Source organism: Perna viridis, chromosome 10, assembly GCF_037379345.1.
Source record: "Perna viridis isolate PV_CMFRI_1.1 ecotype Kerala chromosome 10, ASM3737934v1, whole genome shotgun sequence".
NCBI classification, from domain to species: domain Eukaryota; kingdom Metazoa; phylum Mollusca; class Bivalvia; order Mytilida; family Mytilidae; genus Perna; species Perna viridis.
In genome coordinates this window covers 31714159-31736944 of record NC_142454.1, presented here as the reverse complement: position 1 = coordinate 31736944, position 22786 = coordinate 31714159, and the positions used below count along the sequence as shown (strand labels likewise).

The window sequence follows — 22786 nt, the reverse complement described above, 5'->3', positions numbered from 1 at the left end:
GTAACCAAAGTTATTGTTTAAATAATTTTGACGTTGCAGAACTAGACTGGAGCTTATTACGATTTTTAATATACAATGAAATCTGCCTCAACCGAATCTTTTATATGACTAAAATTTGTTCGTTTTAGAAATGTGTGTAGTACTCACTGGGTTAAATTATGGTTTACAATTAATCTTATTCAAAGGAACGCCTAAAATTGTCTAGATTTGACATTCTTTCGATTAATTAAGAATTCGCTGTAGATAGTCTTCACGTACTTGCATGTAAATTGTATTTCGAAAGCATTGAACACAAGGTATATTTCGCAGTGTTAGCATATATTAAACAGATGAAATCATCTACCCTATTGTTTTGTTTTGCCAAAGCCATGTTTCCGGGAAAACTTTTCTTATTCTGCTCACTGGTTTCAGAGAGGATTGAGGACCAAAATTCGGAACCATTGGAGGTATTCCTCCGCCTTTTTCAAAAAGCATATCTATCTGTCCTCCAGGCAGTGGAAACGGCTGAAAGACTTTTCAAATACATTGTGTAGTTAATTGGAATGCATCGATTTTATTATTCCGAATACATGTAAACACAAGATATTTATTTTCTTCAAAATCAGTGCACGGTTAGTAAACAATTATATGATGGTCATTTTTAATCTTTCAAGTAAAGGGATTAAATGCATACATAACTTGTATGTGTAATGATACAACCGGACATTTGTGCAACAAGATATGGAAGCACACTTCTAAGAAGACCAAAAACGATGCTCCTTGTAAAATATTGATATTTGATGAAAAAAATTGATATAAAATGAACATTACTTATAATATATATATAACTTTCACGAGAGCTTTAAACAATTAATTTTATGCACAAAGGTTAAAAGAATAAACATGATTACATGCACATGTACATTGGCTGATGCTCCTTCTGAATGCCAAATATTGCTAAAAATACGCAGTCGCTATCTATACACAATTTTGATTTGAAAACTTATTTTTTGAAATTACTTAAGGAGGTAGACCAAGATTAAGGGAAGTAATTCTTGAAATCAGTGATATGTTTGTATTATATTTAATTTCACCAAAGTCTATTAAGTTTTCTGTTGAAACAGAATGAAATGAAATCAGTCCAAGTTACTTTGATGCTTACATGGGATTTATGAAAAATGCTGAATACAAATGTTCCAATGATTTGTAGGATTTAAGTACCTTGCCCTAGGTCTATCTCCTTAAATGATTAATTTATTGTTTGCTATAAATTTATATGTTATACATTAGAAATTCGGGTAATAAACAAGTACTATCTTTGAAAAGAGATAGCCGACGCAGTAATTTTTTTTCTTTTTACTAACAGGTTTCTATATTTCATTCAAAAAAAATATGACACGCAATTTCAATTTTTAGATACGGTTTTTTCGAACGCCACTAAGTTATCAGTATTCGGCCAATCGGGAAACAGAATTGCGATCAGATGACTTGCGTTTCCATAGATGAGCGTGATCCTTAAGGTCAAATAGAAAAAAGCGAAATTATAGCGACTGCGTCGAAAAAAGCAATGGAATCATTCAATGTAATGTCATTAAAATAAATTTTAACGATCATTAAATGTTCATCTAGAATACAGTAACAGTGGTCGAATTAAAAGAAATCGCAAGTGTAAAATCAGTAAAAAATTATGACGTCACAATACTTAGAACTTTTGTTACGTCATAAGTTACGACTAATTTTATACTTATGATTTTTTCTGTGTGAAAAGGACTGCTGGATGTTATATACATTTGAAAATCTTTACATTTAAAGATTTATATTATACATATGTTCCTTTTACTTGTCAATTAAAATGTAGCAAATAAAAAAAAAACATCTGGGCAGGTTCAACAAAGAGATTACCCCCGATTTGAACTTAACTAAATGTCTTTTGAGTCCATCGATAGTAGTCAAATTATATCATGCATTGCTAGCTATGATAATTTACTTTCCTATAAAATGTAGTCAAAACCATTTAAGCCTAAGTGCTGCGATGTTTCAACATGAATAATGATTAAATCGGAATATCACCCTTTCGAAAATTGCGGCAGCATTAACATACTTTTTTTTTTCATGCACAATCTATCTATAAAATTTATTAAAACCACTTTAACAGTGTAAGAGGAGTTGCTCTAACAGGAAATTAGGACAGAAAAAACTCAGGCAGATAGACAGACAATCGAGTTTAATCATATATACTCCCTTGCCTATTTGTTTATTATTTTAGTAGTCAGAATCTGCGTAATTGTATTTTTCTAAGAAACATCAAGCTGATACAAAGAAGTGACCCTTCTCCAATGGATTTCCGAATTTCCATATGTTCTTCATTGTATAACAATGCCATCACATCATATAATACGTCGTACTCAAGACAAAAATCGTGCAATATGTACATTCATGATTTGTGGCTGGAAAGCTTACATATTTATTTATTTTTTTTATATTTTGTTTAGTTTGTTAAAGTAAACATGACTTAAAACATGGCTTTTGTAAAGAATGCACTATAGATTTCAAAATTAGGGAGATAACTCTGAAATTAACACTAAATTACAATATAAACTATTGAATGTTAGGTGTGAATTTTCTCCTGAGAACAGATAAATTGGAATGAATTATTACATATTTTTTTCATATAGACCAATAAAATCATTTAACAACAAAAATGAAAGTGTGCTTCCATTTTGTTAGATGTATCGCACATTTTAGAATTTGCACGATTCTAAAAAAGAATGCTACAAAAAAACACTGTGAAAGCTTGATCAAGTTCTATTCAGTGGAATCAGAGGAGTTGCGGATTAGAGCTGAGACCATGAACGGACAGACAGACACTTGTCACGCGGGGTTATAATAAAGTTACTTTTGAAATTTAAAATCATTGATTCCATAACGGCTCATGGAAATGCAAATGTATTTAAAAACATGAATAAATTATTTTTATGCATATCAATTTAATGACAAAATGTAGACTGTACATGTGATATACGTAAAAGCCGTCTCAAACGAATGCTTTAGTACCAGTCTAGTAAATTTCAGACACTGCCAGTTGTAAAGTTATTCATGGTGCAGAAAATTCCACTGAACAAACGAAGGATTTTCAATCTACATATGATACATATATATATATATATATGTACATTATATATTTACATAACAATAATCATTCCGTATTCAGAAATATTTTTTCATACATTCATCTCACACTACAATCAACCAAATGGAACGAAATCAAGAATAACTCTTTATAAAGTATCAATTTCAAGTATAATCTATATAATTTTTATCTCAAATGCGCAACAACTAAATGAAAACTAAGACGGATTATTTGATCAGTTACTCTTACTAAACAAGACATAAAACTGAATTTGGCGGGTTTTTGGCATCCATAAATCACCTTATATCTGATTTGTAGAAAGACTGCTACTTTAACATTCGAAAACATATTCATTAAAATGAAATTAGCAAACTAAGCACATATCAAAACCGAACATGTTTTATGTCCAAGGAAGGTGGGGGGGTAACTTTAGGCAGGTTTAAATGCATATCATAGGATAACATTTTTTATCAAACTACGTTTTACTCATCTTTTACAATTTTAATGACCCGAGTAACTTAATGACGATATAACTTTCCATCACCATAGAAAGTGTTAGCAGATATGCTATCTTATGTTTCCTCCTAATTTTGTTTTTGAAATATTCGTTTTTCATTAACAAAAATTATAAGGCATTTAGTCTACCAGATATCTAATAATAAGCGAAATTCCCAAGTAATCTATTTAAAATGTAAACAAAATCAGATCTATTAAGGCCCAATTATCTCGTAAAAAAAACTCAATTACTGTATTTTTATCTAAAAATTGTACAATATATTCGATCAAGGTAATCATGGCAAAAATAGGAAAAAAATCATATGTTAAATGTATAAGATTTTGATCCATCTTGAAAATTGACAAAATAGTCAATTAGACATCTCGAAAGTATTTTATTACCCGACCGTTTCATTGCTCCAAAACTACATTTCACTGAAGTCTGTTCTAATTTTCCTGACCTTTTTCAATAAGGAGGTTTTAGGAGGTAAAAGGAGCAAAAGTAGGTACATGCATGTATTTATCAGGCATATAGAAATCTGAAAGTTGATAGTAGAAGAAATTATATCTCTTGCACGATAGAGTTTTGTGTTTGAATACAGCAAATTTTCTTAAGAATGAATTATTTGCAAACTTAGAAAATGACCATCAGTAGCATTAAAAAATACTATTTAATATATATGGCGATATGTACCAAATTTCGCTTTTAAGAATTTGCCTTAAAGTTTGCGCTTAGAGTTAAATTTGCATGTTTATCAATAAACAAAATAGATATGTATAAGTAATTTCGCTTAAAGTAACAATGAATATAACATCTAAAAACCAAATGCATCAAAATATTTGTGGAGTGTGATATATCAGTTAAGTAAAAGTCTGCATAAGAACCAGAAAGAGGCTTATAATGGGGAATAATTCATGCATTTCTTAATACCAAAACTTTTTTATATTGTAAATGTCTCTGTAGGCCCGTAGAAACCATAGTGGGAAAAATAAATGTAGTCCACTGGAAATATTAATATGAGGTTATGTTCTACTACAAAAAACGGTCAAGTTTCCAGTAATAATTTTTAAATCCTAAAACCTAAAACTAAAAATGTATTTCACGACATATACGATATCCCAAATACTTTATAATTTAAAATGTTTTACTAGGCCTCATAGAAACTGTATTCGAAAATAAAAGTCCAAATGAAACTTGCCAACTGGAGATATCCTTTAGATTTTGTAAATGTTCTACTACAGAAAAAGTACGGGAAAACTTCAAGCCAGATTTTTTTTCACTTTAACCAGTCAAAAAATATAGGACATAAATAACATATTTGTACAGTTTCAGTGATTATCTAAAGATAAAATGAATCATTCCCTGTCTGTATTTTAAGCAGAATCATACTTTCAAAAGTGTCAGTCGGTAAGAAATAGGCTGTTGGAGACCAAAAGGGGTACAGAAAATCTCACCGTTTTGAAAGTCTTTACACTATCAAATCTAAGGGAAAAAAACATTATTTTCATGATTACGTTGGTAAACTGCCCTATAGTTACATTCGAATATACTGAAAATAAACATTTCAAGAGCAGGTAACTTTGTAAAAGAATCTTTTCTAACATTCTGAACAAATCAGTATTGCAGAGGTGAAATAATGGTCTTTTCGAATAGATAACATATCCTTGAGTGGTATTATATTGTCAGATCGGTTGGTTTTGACATGCATGTTTCTGATTTTTTTTTCCATTTTTCCTTATTCTTACAAAAACTTACAATTTGTTTTTACACGTACAGTATTTATTTTTTTTAAGTTATATCTTATTTCCAAAGCCCGTTGATGTGGTCGCATTAGGATACCAATTATGAATTATATAAATATATCAAATTCATGAATTAGTGTTCGTATCTTGTCATTACTTTTATATCTTTAGAGAAAACACTACCTACATGTATATGTTGTGCAAAACAAAACCGGTTCTCAGAAGTAATCTTATTTTCGAATTATCACAATAAGATATAGGTAGAGGTAATAACGCCATGTGTCCCTGATATGTTGTAATTTGTACTATCATATTGAATACATGTATCTTAATTGAAGATTAGCCTCAAAACATTTGTGTAATTTGGGAAGTGACCTTGTTTTCATGAAGCTTTTTGTAGCCATGTTAGATTTTCAGAAAAAACTCATGGAATTATTCCCGTAAGACTTGTTTTGAGGCAAATTATTTTAAGTATTACAAATTTTAACATTGATGAAACTACAAGGCAATGTTCCTTGCATTGCAGTTATAGAACTTTGTTGTGCCTGATTTTGCTTTCCACTTCGACACGTTGGGATTTTTATACAATTTTTTGGAATTGAGATTTTTCTCAGTATTTACTCTGCTGGTGAGAGATTACAGTTCTTGAACTGATGCGCGCAACGCTTTGGCGGATTGATGTCCGCTGACTGATTGATCGATAACTGATCGATAACCGATGACCACTAACCGATTTTACAACAGTTTTGTTGTGTGAAATGACAGATGATCTGTTAAAAAAAGAAACAAGTATAAAATAAAAACATAAATTGATGTTTAAATATATTGTATTATGTACATATATGTACAAATTGACAAAGAAAACAACGGAAATCGTAAAATATGTTGACCGCTGTGTGGCCACGTGATGCGATCACCGGTTTAATGGATAACTTTGACGGATCGATGTCTAAACAGAAAGTGATCGGTGACCAATCGCAATTTTTTATGCATGGATCGGTTCAGATACTGCACTCCATGAAACAAGTGTACATCATATCGAAATTTACAACATCATATAACTTGTATTTTTGTATAACTTGAGTTAATGATAGGAAAATACACAAATCTATTCAATATGGCTGATTTGCGTATGGAAGGATAACGGTATAACTTTGGAATGGATATAAACAAAACATAGATATGCTGTACAACTTTTAAGAATCACTAGGGAAGAATATTTCAGGTATGAGTTTAGAATCAACTATAGAAAAATGCTGCTGACGTTAAAATGTAAAATTGAAGTCAAACCTGCCTAAACTAAATCCCGTCTAGTTACTAAATATTTGTCCAGTTAAAAGGTACATTCGGTTTAAATATGTTTAAAATACCCTGTACTGATAATTTACGACAGGTTTTTGGTTTTAGTTTAAACAGGTCCTACAGTATAACAAAGTATTCAGAAATATTTTCCGTAACGTTAAAGTATAATGTAAATGGAAGAATTTAAGGAAAATGCACGAGCATTTATGTTTTAAGAGTGGTGAATAAATAGAACAAACGCAAAGAGCAGATATATAGTGTGCAATATTAGCATAAAACAGGTGCAAATGGACTTGCAAGTACCCTGTTGATTTATTCATCCAGAGCCACGTTTCAGGGAACTTTGTTCTTATTTTCGTGGCCTGTTTTAGATTTGAGGTGGTTCCACCTTTAATATTCGGCGACGGTTGAAGCATAGCACCACCAGCCATCGCAAACCCTAATCTCGCTGGCATTATTCCTGTAATCGGATACCATGTGTAAAGATAGATACTTATAGATTATAAACTTTTCTTATAAGGGTTTTTTCAATTAATGTATGCTATGTTCATAAATATACCCCACATTTTCCATTAAATTTAAATGTCTGAACTATTTCCTACATCTATTAATCATTGTGAAACCATTCTAAAACGATCAGATTGTTAGTTGTATTACCATGAATAATTTTAGTGTATTTAGCGGAGAGGTTCACTACTAGCTCCTTAAGCACAAGCTAAAACATAATTCGACTTTTATCCTCGAGTTAACAAGATTATAGGAGTACCCTATTGTAGAATTTGTCCAAAGCCACATTTCAGGAAAGAAACTGCGAATTTTCTCCACTGATTTTTGTTCCATTTGTTTACCAGGCGGTGGCCTAACTCCTATAGTACTAGTTATTATAAAACCTGTTGCACCTCCTCCCCCGAATCCAAACCCACAAAATGGGCAAATTCCTATCCCTGTCAGAAGATAAAAGATACAGACAGTAACTCCGTAAGCAATTCAAATGGAGAAGACAGTACCGGTAAATTGCAAACCCTTAAAAACGGTATTTCTTATAGGGCTATACTTCTTTTGTAACGTTCGTTTTTGCTTATCATCATAAGTATATATTCGTCTTTTGTAAGAAGTGGATACAAATTGTTCTCCAGTTGAGACCAGGATGTGAGCTTGATCTTAAATCTCAAAAAAATTTGAAATAAAAATGATTGAAAAATGGTCATTTTCTGCCATATTACATGCATATGAAGAAAATGTTGAATATCGAGAAGCATCTCGTAGAAATGTATTCACAACCCTGAAGTTGAAAGAAAGATGTATTCATTTTTAGTCACTGGAATTGAGTGGAAGAAAACAATTTGAAATTTGCGGTATCCAATTTCAAATAAATACGTTTACTCAGACCATTAATTGGCTATTGGCTATGCAAATTGTATAAATCGATTCAAACGTATTGTCGAATCAAGAGGTGGTCCAACTTCAAAGAGTTTACAAATGTAATTCACAAATTTATAAGCTTAAAATATATTTTTTTAATATACTAAGCGAACCACTATATATTCGTTTACCTGTATTTGTAAGGTTATAAATAAAACTATCCACACTCTTTGTATGTATTTCCTATAACCGTTTATCGTGGTTTAATATCTGTGGTCAACATCTTTTGAATTGGTCTTTCAATAGTTTTCTTGGAACGATATACGATATTCGGCATATCTATACACTGCATACATATATATGATGATGAATTTATTTAAGCTTTTAGTTTTTGTTTTGTTTCGTATTTCAGATTTTTTTTTTGTCTAAAGTTAGATCATTGACATTCACAACTGAAACCTGTAGGTAGATTTCTCATTCAGCTAAAATATCTTAAAAGGTATACTTGTATCAGATATCTTTTTATGCACACGAATATATGAAATCTGTTTGATTCATTGCATTTGTAGACCTTTTGATACGAAACCATACTTGCTACTCATGAATGAAACGATGCCTTCTTCCCATTATTAGATCACATCGAATGGATAAAAAAAAAACATTCATAAAATTTGTATCAATACAGCCCTTATTCATGACTTACCAATCTGATTATGGTGATATACAGTTGCATCAGTCATGACTTTAACTCCTGCATTCTGTCAAAGGTAACAAAATATAAATTGCAGTTAATGGTTTGCACACGATAAACCTTTTCGTTCTCACTTTCAAATGGATCATCGTTACAATTAAATAGTACTTTTACACTTCTACTGTTTACAAACTAAAAGTATTTGATAAAAACGACGCTTTTCACACTGTGACAGCTTTCCTTTGAATATTTGGTAAACACGTTTTTCTTCAGCTTTCACATAAGGTGTATTTTATTTATACGCGTTATTTACACTCCCTTTTCCGTGAGTTTCAATGACAACATTTTACGTTATATTTACATGTACATCAAACCCCTTCATGGGCTCAGCGAGTGAGTCTTGAAAGAATATTACTGCTGCTTACAGCCCAGTTAAGGTAAAAAAAATACTTATAATTACAGATTCAGAATTAATTACTACACAAAAGACTAGATTACAGGTATGAATGCTTTAGGTAGCCTTCTTGTTCAATTAAGTAGGACTATAGAACATTTGTCACATGTAGTTATATACAAAGAAAACATTAAGTTGCCACGTCGTCGTACGCATACTTAGCATACCAAAATAATTGCGACAAAAATATGGACGGACGGACGGACGAGGTGACCTCAAACCATCTGTATACCACCCACTCGTTGAAAAGGAGTATAATTAAATAATTTAGCAATAATTGACTTTGAACCCGACCCAGTCACAAAGGAAAAAAATACGAAATAAATTTTGGATTGCTTCAAGTATGCAATTAAGTGTCTCTGTAAGAATCAGGCAGTGGGTGAAACATAGTAAGAGAAAAAAAAACATCATTTTGAAAATTTCATTTGACTATTTGCACTACCAGAATCAATGAAAACAGACAAGATTTTCCATATCATTTCGGTAAAATGGGATCTACTTTCATTGAAATGCATTCAAAATGAACATTTTGATGGCAGATAATTCAGACAAAGATCTCATTATTTCTAACATTATATTGAAACATTTCTGGGTACATTCAGTGATGCAGAGATCAAATAACGGTATTTTAACTAAGGCAAGCACCTTTGAGTAAAATTATATTGTCAAATCGGTCTGTCTTTGGCATGCATTTTTCTGAATTGTCCTATTTTGCTTGATTTTTACAAAAAAATTACACTTAAAGGACGAAATTCTATTGACCATTATTTAAACAGATCTAACAGAAACAAGTAACAAACACGACATCTAGCTTTAAACATACTATACTATATTGATCAAGTATGATTGATGAATAATATATTAAATTCAAAGATACAAATTAAAGTATAAACTTCATTGTTTGATGTACTTTTATGTTTGATCTACTAGATTGTAAGATCAGTTCAATCCTCTGTACAAAGGTATATTGCTACTCATTACTTTCTAATACACCATTGCTCCACCCATAATACAACCGCCGTCTTTACATAAATTAGAGTTCTATATTTGATTACGCATAAGAAATTCTACATGATTAACTAACAAGCTTTGTGAAAAATGGCAGCGATTAAATATAACCTAGATCTACATAAGGATTCAGTACATTTGTCCATTTTCCGGTACAAATCGGCGTATCAATTGTATTTCCGGTTGGTCTATACGAACCAATAATGGAACACGAATCTATGGTGTAACACACCATTTAATTGAAAGCTTCCATAGGTGTCTGTCTGCTGTTTTACTGAACTTACCGAAAATATTTGCTGTGCATCAGAACCTCCGTAATAAACTGGGTATGGCCACCAAATCATTCTCTTCTTTCTTGCAGCGATCCCACCGCCTCCGAAGAAAATAGGCGAAATTCCACCACCATTCGAATGTATTGTGTCATAAGATTTCAGTTCATCAATAACCTTAAGCCAAAAAATAAATTTATTTTTTGCAATTTAATTGCATTCGCCGGACAAACTGCATGTGATATTTTGAGAAATTTTGATTTAGTTATAAGTTTCCTTTGTTTCTCAGTTTCAACGCTTCAAAGTTCAAATTCAATCACATTTAAACATTTAAGTCATATATGTTTTAAAAACAAACAAAAAATAATAAAGAAACATCAAGTTAAATGATTAAGCCAATGACCAATCTTTGTGTTTCAAGCCATAGGTAATTTTAATTACACTGGTCGTTCAGAAGTTGCATAATATATATCGGAATAAAACGACCTCAAGGAAAAAAGACGACTTGAAATATTTTAGACTTGTCTACGCACAAATCTTGGCTCTGAACATGTAAACTCTTATGATAGCTTTTAACTACCGAAGTGTGCAAGTGCCAATTTTTTTTTCTTTCTTGGTATTAGAATTGGTGTTGGAAGTAGACATTTCAAGAGCAGATTGCCATGATAGAAACCGAATTTTTAAACATGTTTATTAAAACTTTCCATACAAAAGAAACCGTTAGTAGAACTTGATTACGTAATCAGTGTTTTTTTTTCAAATTTTACTTGCTTTTTGTTTACTTAACAGTTATATATTCTCGATTGACTGTACCTGACTTGGAGTAATATCATTTCCTGATTTCAGAAGCAGTACACTTTGGTCAACAGCCAACAAATTAACAACTGACATAGGATCAGCAGAAACTTGGACGTTCACAGAATCCCCCGGTTGTGCCTTGGTCTTATCGAATGAAATGGACACCTGTATATAGGTAAATGTATAAAATAGCTTTTGTAAAATAATTCTGGTAACAATATTCAATCATCCGTGTGTTTCTTTATTCTTGAATGACTAGTTGATTTAAAAATGAATTGATGAATAAATCAGTTGTTTTACGTTAAAAAAATAAAAGAATGGTAAATAATAATAATATATGACTTGTCAACTTTGGAAAAACTTTACCTGATTTTCAAAAACACCTTCCACGTCAAAGCTGATACTGTCGGTAACAATCTCTCCGTCAGTACGAACGTAGTACACGACAATACGTGCATTTGGTGCCATTTTTGCGTTCACTTGAATTGCGAACGAAACTGACTTCTTGTTTCCTCCATCTATATTTCCAGCGGCTACTATTGCTCCTCTTGATAGCACCTTAAATAAGGTATTGTATTTTGAAAGCAAAACTGTCAGAATTTTTCTGTACAATCAATACAATTGAATATTCCAATGGACTAGCTTAAACGTTTATGAATTTAATCATCCATTTGTTCTTAGAATTTCATTGTTTTTATTAATACTTAATAGATAACCTTTGGTATACAGGGTAGAAGAAATAATTCATTTGGTTTCTTCAAATATCGATGTAGAATACATTTTATTGATAAATACCTGATATGTTAACGAAGAAACTGGCTGGGTTGACTGCAGGTCAAAGTTCGCTCCATTTCCTGCCTAGAATTAATATATTTGTTTATATTTCATCTTCAAATGTTATCTGTAATTATTAAGCTGTTGCCTTATCATTTAGATATTTCAGAAATGATATTAGTTTTTTAATAGGTTATACGAAATCAAATATCCTAGTTTACGACTATTAATCTTTTTAAAATGCTTTGTTTCTAATGAAATCCATTTAAAATGTTGTACCATGGAGTTTAGACTTTAATGACGTTACAGTACACCTCTAAGACATACAAAACAACAGGGTTTGCTAAAGAAAACCCAACTAATCAGAAAAGCTTAGCACAATTCAAATTAAAGCATATGAATTAAGAAATAAAGATTTAATTGTATGGGTATATGTGATACAGTTATTGACATATGTACTAGTTAGAATGACATCAGTTGATTCGTAAACAGAAAAGTGTGCAAAAAATTCCATGTAATGTGTAACTGAAAGTTTACACTTAAGTGTTAGTCTCTGAGAGAATCAGACAATGTGTGCAACATATGAAATATCAATCATTTTCAAGGTTTAATTTGACTTTATTCACAATCAGAATCAAGAAAAAAAGACTATTTATCATATGACTTTGCTAAATTGAGTTATCATTTCATTAAAATGCATTGGAAAGAACATTTCAAGGGCAGATAACTCTATCCAAAAGCTCATATTTTGTAACATTCTATTGATAAATTTCTGAGCCAATCCAGTGAAAACAGAAATCGAATATTTTTATTTCAGATAGAGAAAACATCCTTAAGTGAAATCATATCGTCAGGTCGGTACGTTTTTCACGCTGAGAGCGTTCGTTTAAACGCACGATAGGAGCATTCGTTTAAACGCACGATAGGAGCATTCGTTTAAACGCACGAGAGAAGCGTTCGTTTATTTTTCTTCTTTGATTATTTCCTTGTTTTAACTGTTATTTTTATATGTTTTGCTATTATTAAATTTTATATAATTTCATTAATCTTTTTTTCTATTTTTTCTGTCTTCATTATATGTCAATATCATTATTTTTCGTTGTTCGTCTACCGTGCGTTTAAACGCACGCTAGGAGCGTTGATTTATCGTGCGTTTAAAAGAACGCTGGGAGCGTTCGTTATCGTGCGTTTAAACGCACGACAGGAACGTTCGTTTAAACGCACGATAGAAACGTTCATTTATCGTATGTTTGGTGAGCGTTTAGCGTGCGTTTGGGTATCATGCGTGCAGGAAACCTAAACGTCTCAAGGAGTGTAAGTTCATTTGGTCAGTGGAGGAGAATACGATTTAAGGTGAAGTAAAGGACTAACCTTTAGATGAGATGATCTTAGAAACAGTTGAATATAGCTGTCGCTAGGTGAGTAACTTTTCGAGAGAGTTTTATATGCTGAGAGTGTTCCATAGTTGGCCTACAAATATTTAAAAATGATGTTTAATTTAGCAATTTTAAAGTATAAAAAATTATAAACACATCATCTGAAATATATACAAAAAATAATTCTTCAAGTTCTTTACTATTTTGATAAAACTAACAACCGTACAAGGTAAAAATAAATATTAAAAACAATGAAAATCACGTATGCAGATATCTACTCGGTATACTAAGGGTAATATATTGACTAACATGATATACTATAAAAATTAAAATATCTAATCATGCATACATGTAGTGAAATACTTGTAGCATTGTCAGGAATATCGACTTGAACAGGTACGATGCCAGAATCGGGTACTGTAAATGATTTATCAGCAATTTTATAATTTCTTGTCTGGGGTCCATAGTAATACTTGGGTGTTGTTGATGGTGCTGGCAGCTCATATGTGACTGTTGTATGAAGAACAACCTGGGATCTCGTTCCCATAATTGGGGTATCATCTTGCCTTGCTACACTGAACTGTAAACGAATTTTAAACTATAGTTAAGACAACGAAATGAGATATTTCTAAAAAGTACATTTTCGTCTAAGCTACAATTAAATTAAATGTGTGTTTATGCTATATCTATGCTATGACATTTTACAATGCAAAATGGTTATGCAAGAGTCATGATCTACAGTTTTAAACACTTACATAAGCAGTATATGGCAATCCCGGTTTAAAAGTGTTTGGGTTGGATTTCAGGAATTCAATTTTTTCAGCATGTGAATAAAACGTAAGCAATTCCTTTCCGCTAAGTGTTATATGAGTCAAACCCTCTGTGACATTGGCCTCAACTACGATTTTTCTACCACTGTAAAGACGAGAAGAACCTGAAGTGAAGCTTTGAAGAGGAATGGTAAACTTGGCCTCCCCATCAAGCTGAAAAAAAATACAGTGTCGTTAAAGTACATTGTATAACCCAAATGGATACTTTGGTTTACAATTGAAGCCTATTGATCAACGTTCAAAACTGTATGTGATAATCTTAGTATGTTACAAGTCTACGGTAAATGTGTCATCTGTTGCAGAAGCCACGCTCAAGACATAAAAATCTTATTCCCAGACTAGGTTTTTTTTTAAACACCATAAAGCGAGTTGAAAACAAAATAACATAAAATAAAATAGATCCGCAGTATCACTAAATTTGTCGTAAGAGGCGACACTAAATAGTGCCCAGAACGAACCCTGCCCACAGAGCAACTGTGGTGGAATGGGGTACCCCTAGCATATTACATGCTGGGATCGTGTGACGACAATACGGAAAACCTTACTACAAACCAAAGTGGAGCAACGTGTTGGAAAATATGCCGTATTCCTCATCCACACGTTAAAGAAACCTGCTGTGATATTCTATTGGAGTAGGAATCTTTGCGCTTCGCCAGAGGAGGCTAAATTCTCCTTATTTTAAGTGGCATTCAAAAATCCTTGTGTCCCATCTGATTTTTTATTTCATCATCATTTCATGTTCATTTAATCATCCATTTCATGTCCATTACCTTGATATAGCTACAATATTGCTGCTTGGGAGTTAAACACCAACAATCAATCGATCAATCAATCAGAAGTTGAAAATGATGTCGGTGTTAGTTTCTGTTATTTTCCAAATTAGTTTCGAAGAAAAAAGATAAACTCATATAATATAATCTACAGATACCGTATTTGTCCTGTCCTGGTTTATAAAATGAACATCTGACGACCAAGGCAAAAGTACATTTTATGTTTTCACATGTTTCAAAATATATGTGCTTTGGACCAATGTAGTACTATTTTTTTTTTTTTTTTTTGAGAATTTAAAATACATAGAAATATGTTTTCTAAAATCATACGAAAACTATATTATTGTCAAATACAAAATCTGACCAAAAACGAATAACTATCAACTAATTTCTTTTATCTTGTCTTTTTTTTCTTTAATTCATTCCGTCAGTCGAAAACATATGTTTTTCAGTTGTTTGTCTTGGTAGTCCTAAATGTTTGGAAAACATTTTATAAACGTATTCCTAATAAGTTGTTTTCAAAACTTATTTTACAACTGTTCTGGTGAAAGTTGACAGTTAAGGGAATAATAATCTTACATTTAATGAAACTTCTACCATAGGTTCTGATCCATTATATCTATAAGGTCGGTACCAGTGTTCTAGTTTAGCTCGTACTTTAACTGTTCCCGTTACTGGCTTACCATAGGTGTATCTTTAAAGAGAGCATATTAGAGTTCACTTTTTCATAGTTTTTCTTTCTAATTTCTTCTTTCAAAGAATCATTGTATGAGTAAGTGTTTTCAGAAAAAAAAACGGAAGACCCTTACTCGGGGTAAAATAATGCGACATAAATGGACAATCCGAGGTAAAGCAATGATAAAATTGAGTTTCCGTGATTTACTTCGTAAACAAGCTATCACCAAACAAATTCTAATATGAAAAATAACATATTGAAATCTATTTAGCTACCTACAATCTCACTTTTAAGCTTGGGTATAATACGAAACAAACTATTATGGTTCCTAAATAGGTTTGAAAAGTTAGCATGGTTATAATGATAAGAAAACCAGTAAACATGACCACCATTGTAAGTTGGATAAAAAAAATAGTATGATACAAACGTACAATTGGTTACAAGTATGACGAAAGAAACACTTGTTAATGTAATATCACGCAATATGTCGGGTTCTGGGTTGATATGGATGTTTTGCCCAAAATTAAACTTGCAAACTTATAAAACAAAAAAACTGACTTGTGTGATGAGGCATGTATCTACGAACTGTTTGCTTAAGGAAGTAAAAAACTTTCCGGAAGTCATAATTATAAAAATACGCAGGTATTTAGTGTGAATTGCCTCATATAAAGCATCTTTCAACGAGTCATAATAATCAACTTTTATATAATACCGCAGTACAATACATTCTAAGCAAACAAATTGTTTCTCTAATAAGATTAATAAGAAGCCATGTTACTTACGTTGCTTTTACAGATCCCTGAATGCTGGTGTCACTTGTCAGGCCGAAAGATGGCAGCTCAACAGATACTTCAAACTTTGGTAAAACTAGAATACGAGATAATGTAACGATTAGTACTGATTATGTCTACATGTATAAATCAAACAGGATTGAAAGTGCTTAGCTGAACACAACATTATTCTGAAAATATGATACCAGACTAAATCAATTTACGGAGGTAAAGAGGGAAATAACTTTGGAAATTAGTAATGTATTTGTATCATATTCAATTTCACCAAAGCCTATCAAGCTTTGAAACAGAATGTAATCAATCCAAGTATTTTTTATGCTTACATGAGATTGTGGGAAAAACTGAATACAAACGTTCAATAATTGATAAGAGTTGTGTCACTTTCCTTAGGTTTACCTCATTAACTGATTTTTTCATACTTTCATACTTGCCCATGCCTTAAGTCAGAACATATTTGTGTATGGCATACATATTATTAAATTGCTATTAAACTTTGACATTTCTTATACCTAACAATTTAGTGTTTTACATTAAGGAAAATTAATCTCATTAATGATTTTATATAATGCTTGATTTAGTTTAAACGAGTAATTAAGGGAACCAAGGTTATAGCGGTAATCAAAAGAGTGTAATTCAGGGACAAAGACCAGACATGGAAAACAGACATACTCAACAAAGAACATAAAGTAACTAAAATCATACATACAAAGTAACAAAAGCAAATGAGCAACTCGGACTCCACTAAAAACTGGAAGCATGGACACGATGCACCGGTAGGGTAAGCGTCCTCTGCTTTTCTAGATACACCCGCCAAGTTGCTCATAAAAAAATCAAATCCAGGGTAGACGAAAGAGGTAAGGGAAACTTTGATACGTTGAACAAACCAGTTTTCTTGGCGCAAATGGATGCACCGTAATAATCCATGATTTCATGATGACGGCCACAAAACTTTGTAGTGATGACTTCAATCTTGTATCAACATAACCCTGCTCCAGAAGCCTATTTGTTAGAATTCTAGCGCGATACAAAAAGCCTGCGTAGTCTTGGCAAGCTGTGGCATAACGTATCTGTTGTGATATGAACACTCCATACGCAGGTGCTGAGGGGTGTTGCCACAGATGAATGGAAAGTTGGCAATTCTGAATGAAAAGTCATCACGTTTGTCGTAACGTTTGGTCAATAGATTTCATTTACCATCGATTTCTAAGTGTAGGTCAAGATATGAGGTTGATTTCACAGTGTCTGTAGTATTCTTTGTCTCATTTTCTTTAGGGTAGATGCGATGTATCAAATCCCCGAAATTAGGATTGTTTAAAAATAATACGTTATCTATATAACGGAAACTGAGATTAAAAGATCGAGCTAAACGATATTCTTTCTTTCAGATCAGATCAGCTATAAAGTTAGCCTCATAAGATTGAAGGAATAGGTCGGCAAGTAGAGGGGCACAATTTTTTCACGTCCACCACACTGGACAAATATGTTGTCGATTAAAAATTTTGTAAACATATTCTTCTGTATATTTGGAAGATGATTTGGAATTATTTCTTACACAGTATGAGGAATCTCTACCAAAAACTATATATTTGTATCTAGGTGTACCAACTTTTTTGAAAAAAAACAACGATGTGTAATGTTTTAAGTCGGGATTTTAATTGAGTAAACTTAAAACTTTCATTCGTTTCAAAATTAAGGACCTAACGGCCTTTAACCACTCTGACAGAGAATCAATGTCTTCTTTATCGTTTTATCCATTTTCTTGCGTAGTCCTCCACGGCGTCCATAAGAACTTTATAGAGAGGATTTCGATGGAAGGAAAGGCTTGAAACATTAACAGTGATGAAAAATAATGGTTCAGCAACCTTCGATTTTTACATTTAAAAGCGTCATTGTTTTGTTTCATAATTAATTAATTGATTAATGTACCATAGTGAGCAACTGTAAATACTTTCTCCTCTGAACGACCCTGAAATTTAAAAGAAATGAACATGCATGCAAAAAACCCTATTATCAAAACTGAAAGTCCGAAGTAATAGATGCTTGCTTTAAACTTGTTTAAGATATATAATTTCATGAGTGTACGACTGATTTAGTTTTTATTTGATATTATTTGCGTTTCTTTTAAAATTATATAAAGTTTAACTACCCTACTACGTTTCATAGGTTGACATATCGCCTTTTTAATCTCTAAACTGTTATAATATTTTACTACAGCTTTGGCTTGCAACTGCTTATTTATTCTATATCATAATACCCATTCCATTGCCTCATTCTCATTCCATAAAGAAACACACCATGCAATTCTTAATTAAAAAAAAAACACCCTTTTCCAATTTTTCTTTCATCATTACATTATCCACTTACATTTTCATTATTGACTTTCAAGTCATTTATAATTTTTGAATAAGTTAAACCGATTTCCTCTTTCGTCTTAATAAAAATCTCTATTACGAATACAGAATCCTTAACTCTTATCCACATTCCTCATTTCCTATTCCTATAAATTGACAACATAATTAAACATGATTCATATGAGTACAGGAAATTTACTTACATGTGAAGTAACTTTGATTTTCCAGTCACCTAATACAGGTTGGGTATCCATTACCATAAAGTTCGTAACTACTCCGCTTACGTCCCTAAGGTTCATCCATCGTTTTATTTTATTGGTGTTAGGATCCTGAAAATTATTGCGATCAAAATAAAACAAATATCAATTACATACAAATATGAGAGGTTGACATATCGCTTTTTTAATCTCCATATATATATATATATATATATATAGTCTCAGAATGTGACGACTCTATTCGCTACACTGCTCCATCGGATCAAATTGATACAGGGAAGAAGGGAAGATAAAGTAAACGCATATAAAGGTCTGAGAAATTCCCAACGATGTTAGAACTGTCAAATTTGCAATGCAAATTTTTGGTCGTTCCCTCCGCGGGACTCGAACTCGTATCGCTGTGCCGATGGAGCAGTGTAGCGAATAGAGTCGTCACATTCTGAGAAGTTGTATAATATTGATTTGTTGTGACATGCATCATTAATTTGATCCTTTATCCTACATGATAACATCTAGATGAACTGTCCCGTACTACCATACATCGTGTACTAAGGTACACTCTAGATTAATCCTACGAGGAGAAATGACCTGGCCAGTGAAAGATATATTTTAATATAGCCTAGCTGGCCGAGTGGTCTAGGGCGCTGGACTTATTGCAGGCGGTGTTGTCATAGATGTCACAGCGGTACGAGTTCGAGTCCCGCGGAGGGAACGACCAAAAATTTGCTTCGCAAATTTGACAGTTCTAACATCGTTGGGAATTTTTCAGACCCTTCTATAAGTTTACGTTATCTTCCCTGTCTCAATTTGATCCGATGGATATATATATATATATATATATATAAAGTCTAAAGGAATCTGCCAGCCAGCAAACTTAATGGGTATCGGATCGTCCTGTCATGACGATGCAGCACAAACAAAAATAATTATATAAGTCTAAAGGATTGTACAACGATACCGATAAAGATGCTAACACACTATAATAAAGTATATAATGGGCAAAATTTTCAGTCAACAAATGACCTTCTTCAGTGCCTTAAATAAACTGAGTGTGTATGAAAGTAAATGGTCTGTGAACACAACTCACTACCTAATCAGGTGAATACCTGTGACGTATAAATTTTTTTTACCGACAGTAACAAAGATCTTGAATATTGTGCTATAGACACACGTTGTGTGTTGATCTTGAATACTGAACTATAGAAATAAAAATATTTACAAACACTGTTAAAAGAAACTATACAAAATAGGAAGAACTTAATGTTTTTTGTTTTTAATTCCGTGTGGGTGTAAAACACGGAGTTCTTTCATCCAAAATCCCTCCCGCTTCACTCTCTGTAGATCGCTCCAGATCGTCTTTTGTTCCACGATGGGAAAATTTGAAAAAGAACTACTTGAATCCTCTATAGAAAAGCCTCTGTCCTGGTATAGATTTATTGACGACGTCGATATGAAGTGGACACATATATATTAGATATATATATAAACTTTTTAAATTTTCAAATTTTAGTACCGGTACTCTTTACGTGTGGTTCAAGGAATAACATCCCTTCAGCGACATTCACATTTAATACTTTTTATAACTAAAGGTACAACAATAAACCTAATACAGAAGTTACTGAGAGCCACAAATATCGAAATAAGTAGCTGCATCGTAATGTTTCGTAATGTTTTACAAAAGTATATAAACAACGTTAATGTGTTTTCTACTTTAAGAACATACAAAATGTGATTCATGGATAAAAAGACTGCATATTTTTATTTTTGATATTGACTCAAGTTACTTACATAAATCTCAACATCCATTGGACCATTAAATACAGTCATGTTTGGGTACATCGCAAATGCTCTGAAGTGTACTACAAAAAGTGCATACATTGTAGTTGACAGAGTAATCAAGGGAACCAATATTCTAACGGTAATCAAAAGAATGTAGTTAGTTTTATGCTTGTGTCATGTTATTTTTTTACCAGGCGTGCTCGCTTTCATTTGAAACAGATTGAAATATGTCAAAGTAGCTTAAATTGATAAGATCTATGACAAAAGTTATCCCGAACGCCTAAATGACTTATACGTTTTCTGCCCTTTAACCTAGGTCAACAACTATTTATTGGTTTCAAAGGTATTTTGTAATATATTTTAACTTAACTCTTGAAATCTGTGGTATGTTTATATCATATTCAATTTCACAAAATCTTTTGGAACAGAATGAAATCAGTCCTAGTTACCTTATTGCTTACATTAGATTGATGTAAAATGGTGTATACAAACGTTCCAATGATTTGCCTACCTCCTTAAATAGTTACCTATTGCCACAACAACTTATCAAAGTCTTCGAAAATGATGACATTAAAAAACTTTTAACAACAAAATGGCCACAATGTTTAAAATTTTGAATCAAAAATTACTTACAGTCTTTCCACAAAGCATACAACTATCATTATTATTCACGTGGCATTGTCATATATGTTTTCTTATAAATGCCTACTTTTCCAAGCCGAACAGTGAATAATTATAAAACAAAATTAAACCAGATACTTTATAAATCCCATCGTACCAGAGAACATGGACCAGGTGCACCTAGGGGTAAGCGTCCACTTTACTTAAGTAAACCGAAACAATTACAAGTCCAAAAGAGGTTCAGTTGAAACAATGTTTTATGTACTGCATAAAATTATTCTTAATTAATATTCACACTAATTACAAGAGTAAAATACATATACCTGTCTGTCCTGGTTTGTACATGGCTTTGTCTGTTTGGATAAAGATAGAGATACTCTTCGCTTGGTATGATAATGATGTTTGATTCTGGAAAGTCAGTCCACCAGTTCCTGTTACCTTAATTTCGTATGTTCCGGACTGGAGATCATCAGGGACCTGCAAATATTTGAATAGCAGTCGTTATGATTATAAAGTCAGACAGGAAGCGATCCAACCATGTTAACAACAGTCAAATTTACTCAGAAATTCAGCATGTGACGACGTCACTTCCTGTGATCATTATTCCAAGTTATTGGTAAAGTCACAGTTGCTTGTTTAATTGTAGTCTTAAATGATGTTTATGTGAGACTTTTAAAGTTATGATTTAAGCTTTTAAGCAATTTTAAAAGTACCATTCTTTGTAATAATCAGGCAATGAGTGGCACTTCATTTTTCTCAATTTGGTCTTTTTTTGCCTCAAACATATTCAAATACAACCGAACAGCTATTTTAATTTACCTTAAAGCATTGATGACGTAGATATTTTTTAACCGCTTAGATAATGAAAAAAGTTTGGGAAAATTTTACTGCCATTTTTTATTAGTGCATTTCAACTAAATTAGGCCTATCAATATCTTCAAAAAGGCAAACTTTCTACTTACTTTTAGAGTAATTTCTTGAGGTAATGTGGATCAAATACTTGAATAATGCAATAGCATCTCTGTTTTTTTTTCTTCATGTGCCACACCTTATACCTATTTTAGCTGATTGTTGGACGGAGAACTACTTAATTAATTTCACTGGCTTGATATATGTAAAGTACAAAATGGTGGTATTATTATACATTTACGTTTTAACTTACCGAAACAGTAAGAAGTCCCGGAGTACCTATAGAACAGAAGTAATTTCAAAGTGTAACTGATATACGTTCGTAACAAAATTATTAATATAAACAAATGAAAATAATTTTTTTAAACATTTTGCCGACTATATTATGTAGTTAGTTTGGTCACAAAATCGAATAAAAAAACTGCAAAAATACAAATTTCTCTAAGAAAAAAAACTTAAT

General features: G+C 32.1%; 1 protein-coding gene across 6 annotated transcripts in view; it reads right to left on the bottom strand.

Annotated features, from left to right (window-relative positions):
- The window catches only part of LOC148605403 (CD109 antigen-like), a 54512-nt gene that overhangs the window by 28869 nt on the left and 2857 nt on the right, over positions 1–22786 (bottom strand). For 3 of the 6 annotated variants that reach the window (XM_088548740.1, XM_088548739.1, XM_088548738.1), the window contains exons 4-18: positions 22580–22605; positions 21741–21894; positions 20806–20876; positions 19003–19128; positions 18375–18414; positions 16440–16524; positions 15561–15675; positions 14137–14364; positions 13731–13961; positions 13377–13475; positions 12027–12089; positions 11598–11789; positions 11247–11396; positions 10449–10610; positions 8715–8769 (exon numbers count right to left, since the gene is read on the bottom strand). In XM_088548740.1, the coding sequence (XP_088404866.1) occupies positions 8715–8769; positions 10449–10610; positions 11247–11396; positions 11598–11789; positions 12027–12089; positions 13377–13475; positions 13731–13961; positions 14137–14364; positions 15561–15675; positions 16440–16524; positions 18375–18414; positions 19003–19128; positions 20806–20876; positions 21741–21894; positions 22580–22605 (1797 nt within the window). Of the gene's footprint in view, positions 1–343; positions 513–6952; positions 7110–7415; positions 7594–8714; positions 8770–10448; positions 10611–11246; positions 11397–11597; positions 11790–12026; positions 12090–13376; positions 13476–13730; positions 13962–14136; positions 14365–15560; positions 15676–16439; positions 16525–18374; positions 18415–19002; positions 19129–20805; positions 20877–21740; positions 21895–22579; positions 22606–22786 lie in introns of all 6 variants that reach the window. The other 3 variants (XM_088548741.1, XM_088548743.1, XM_088548742.1) reach the window with 3 other exon arrangements.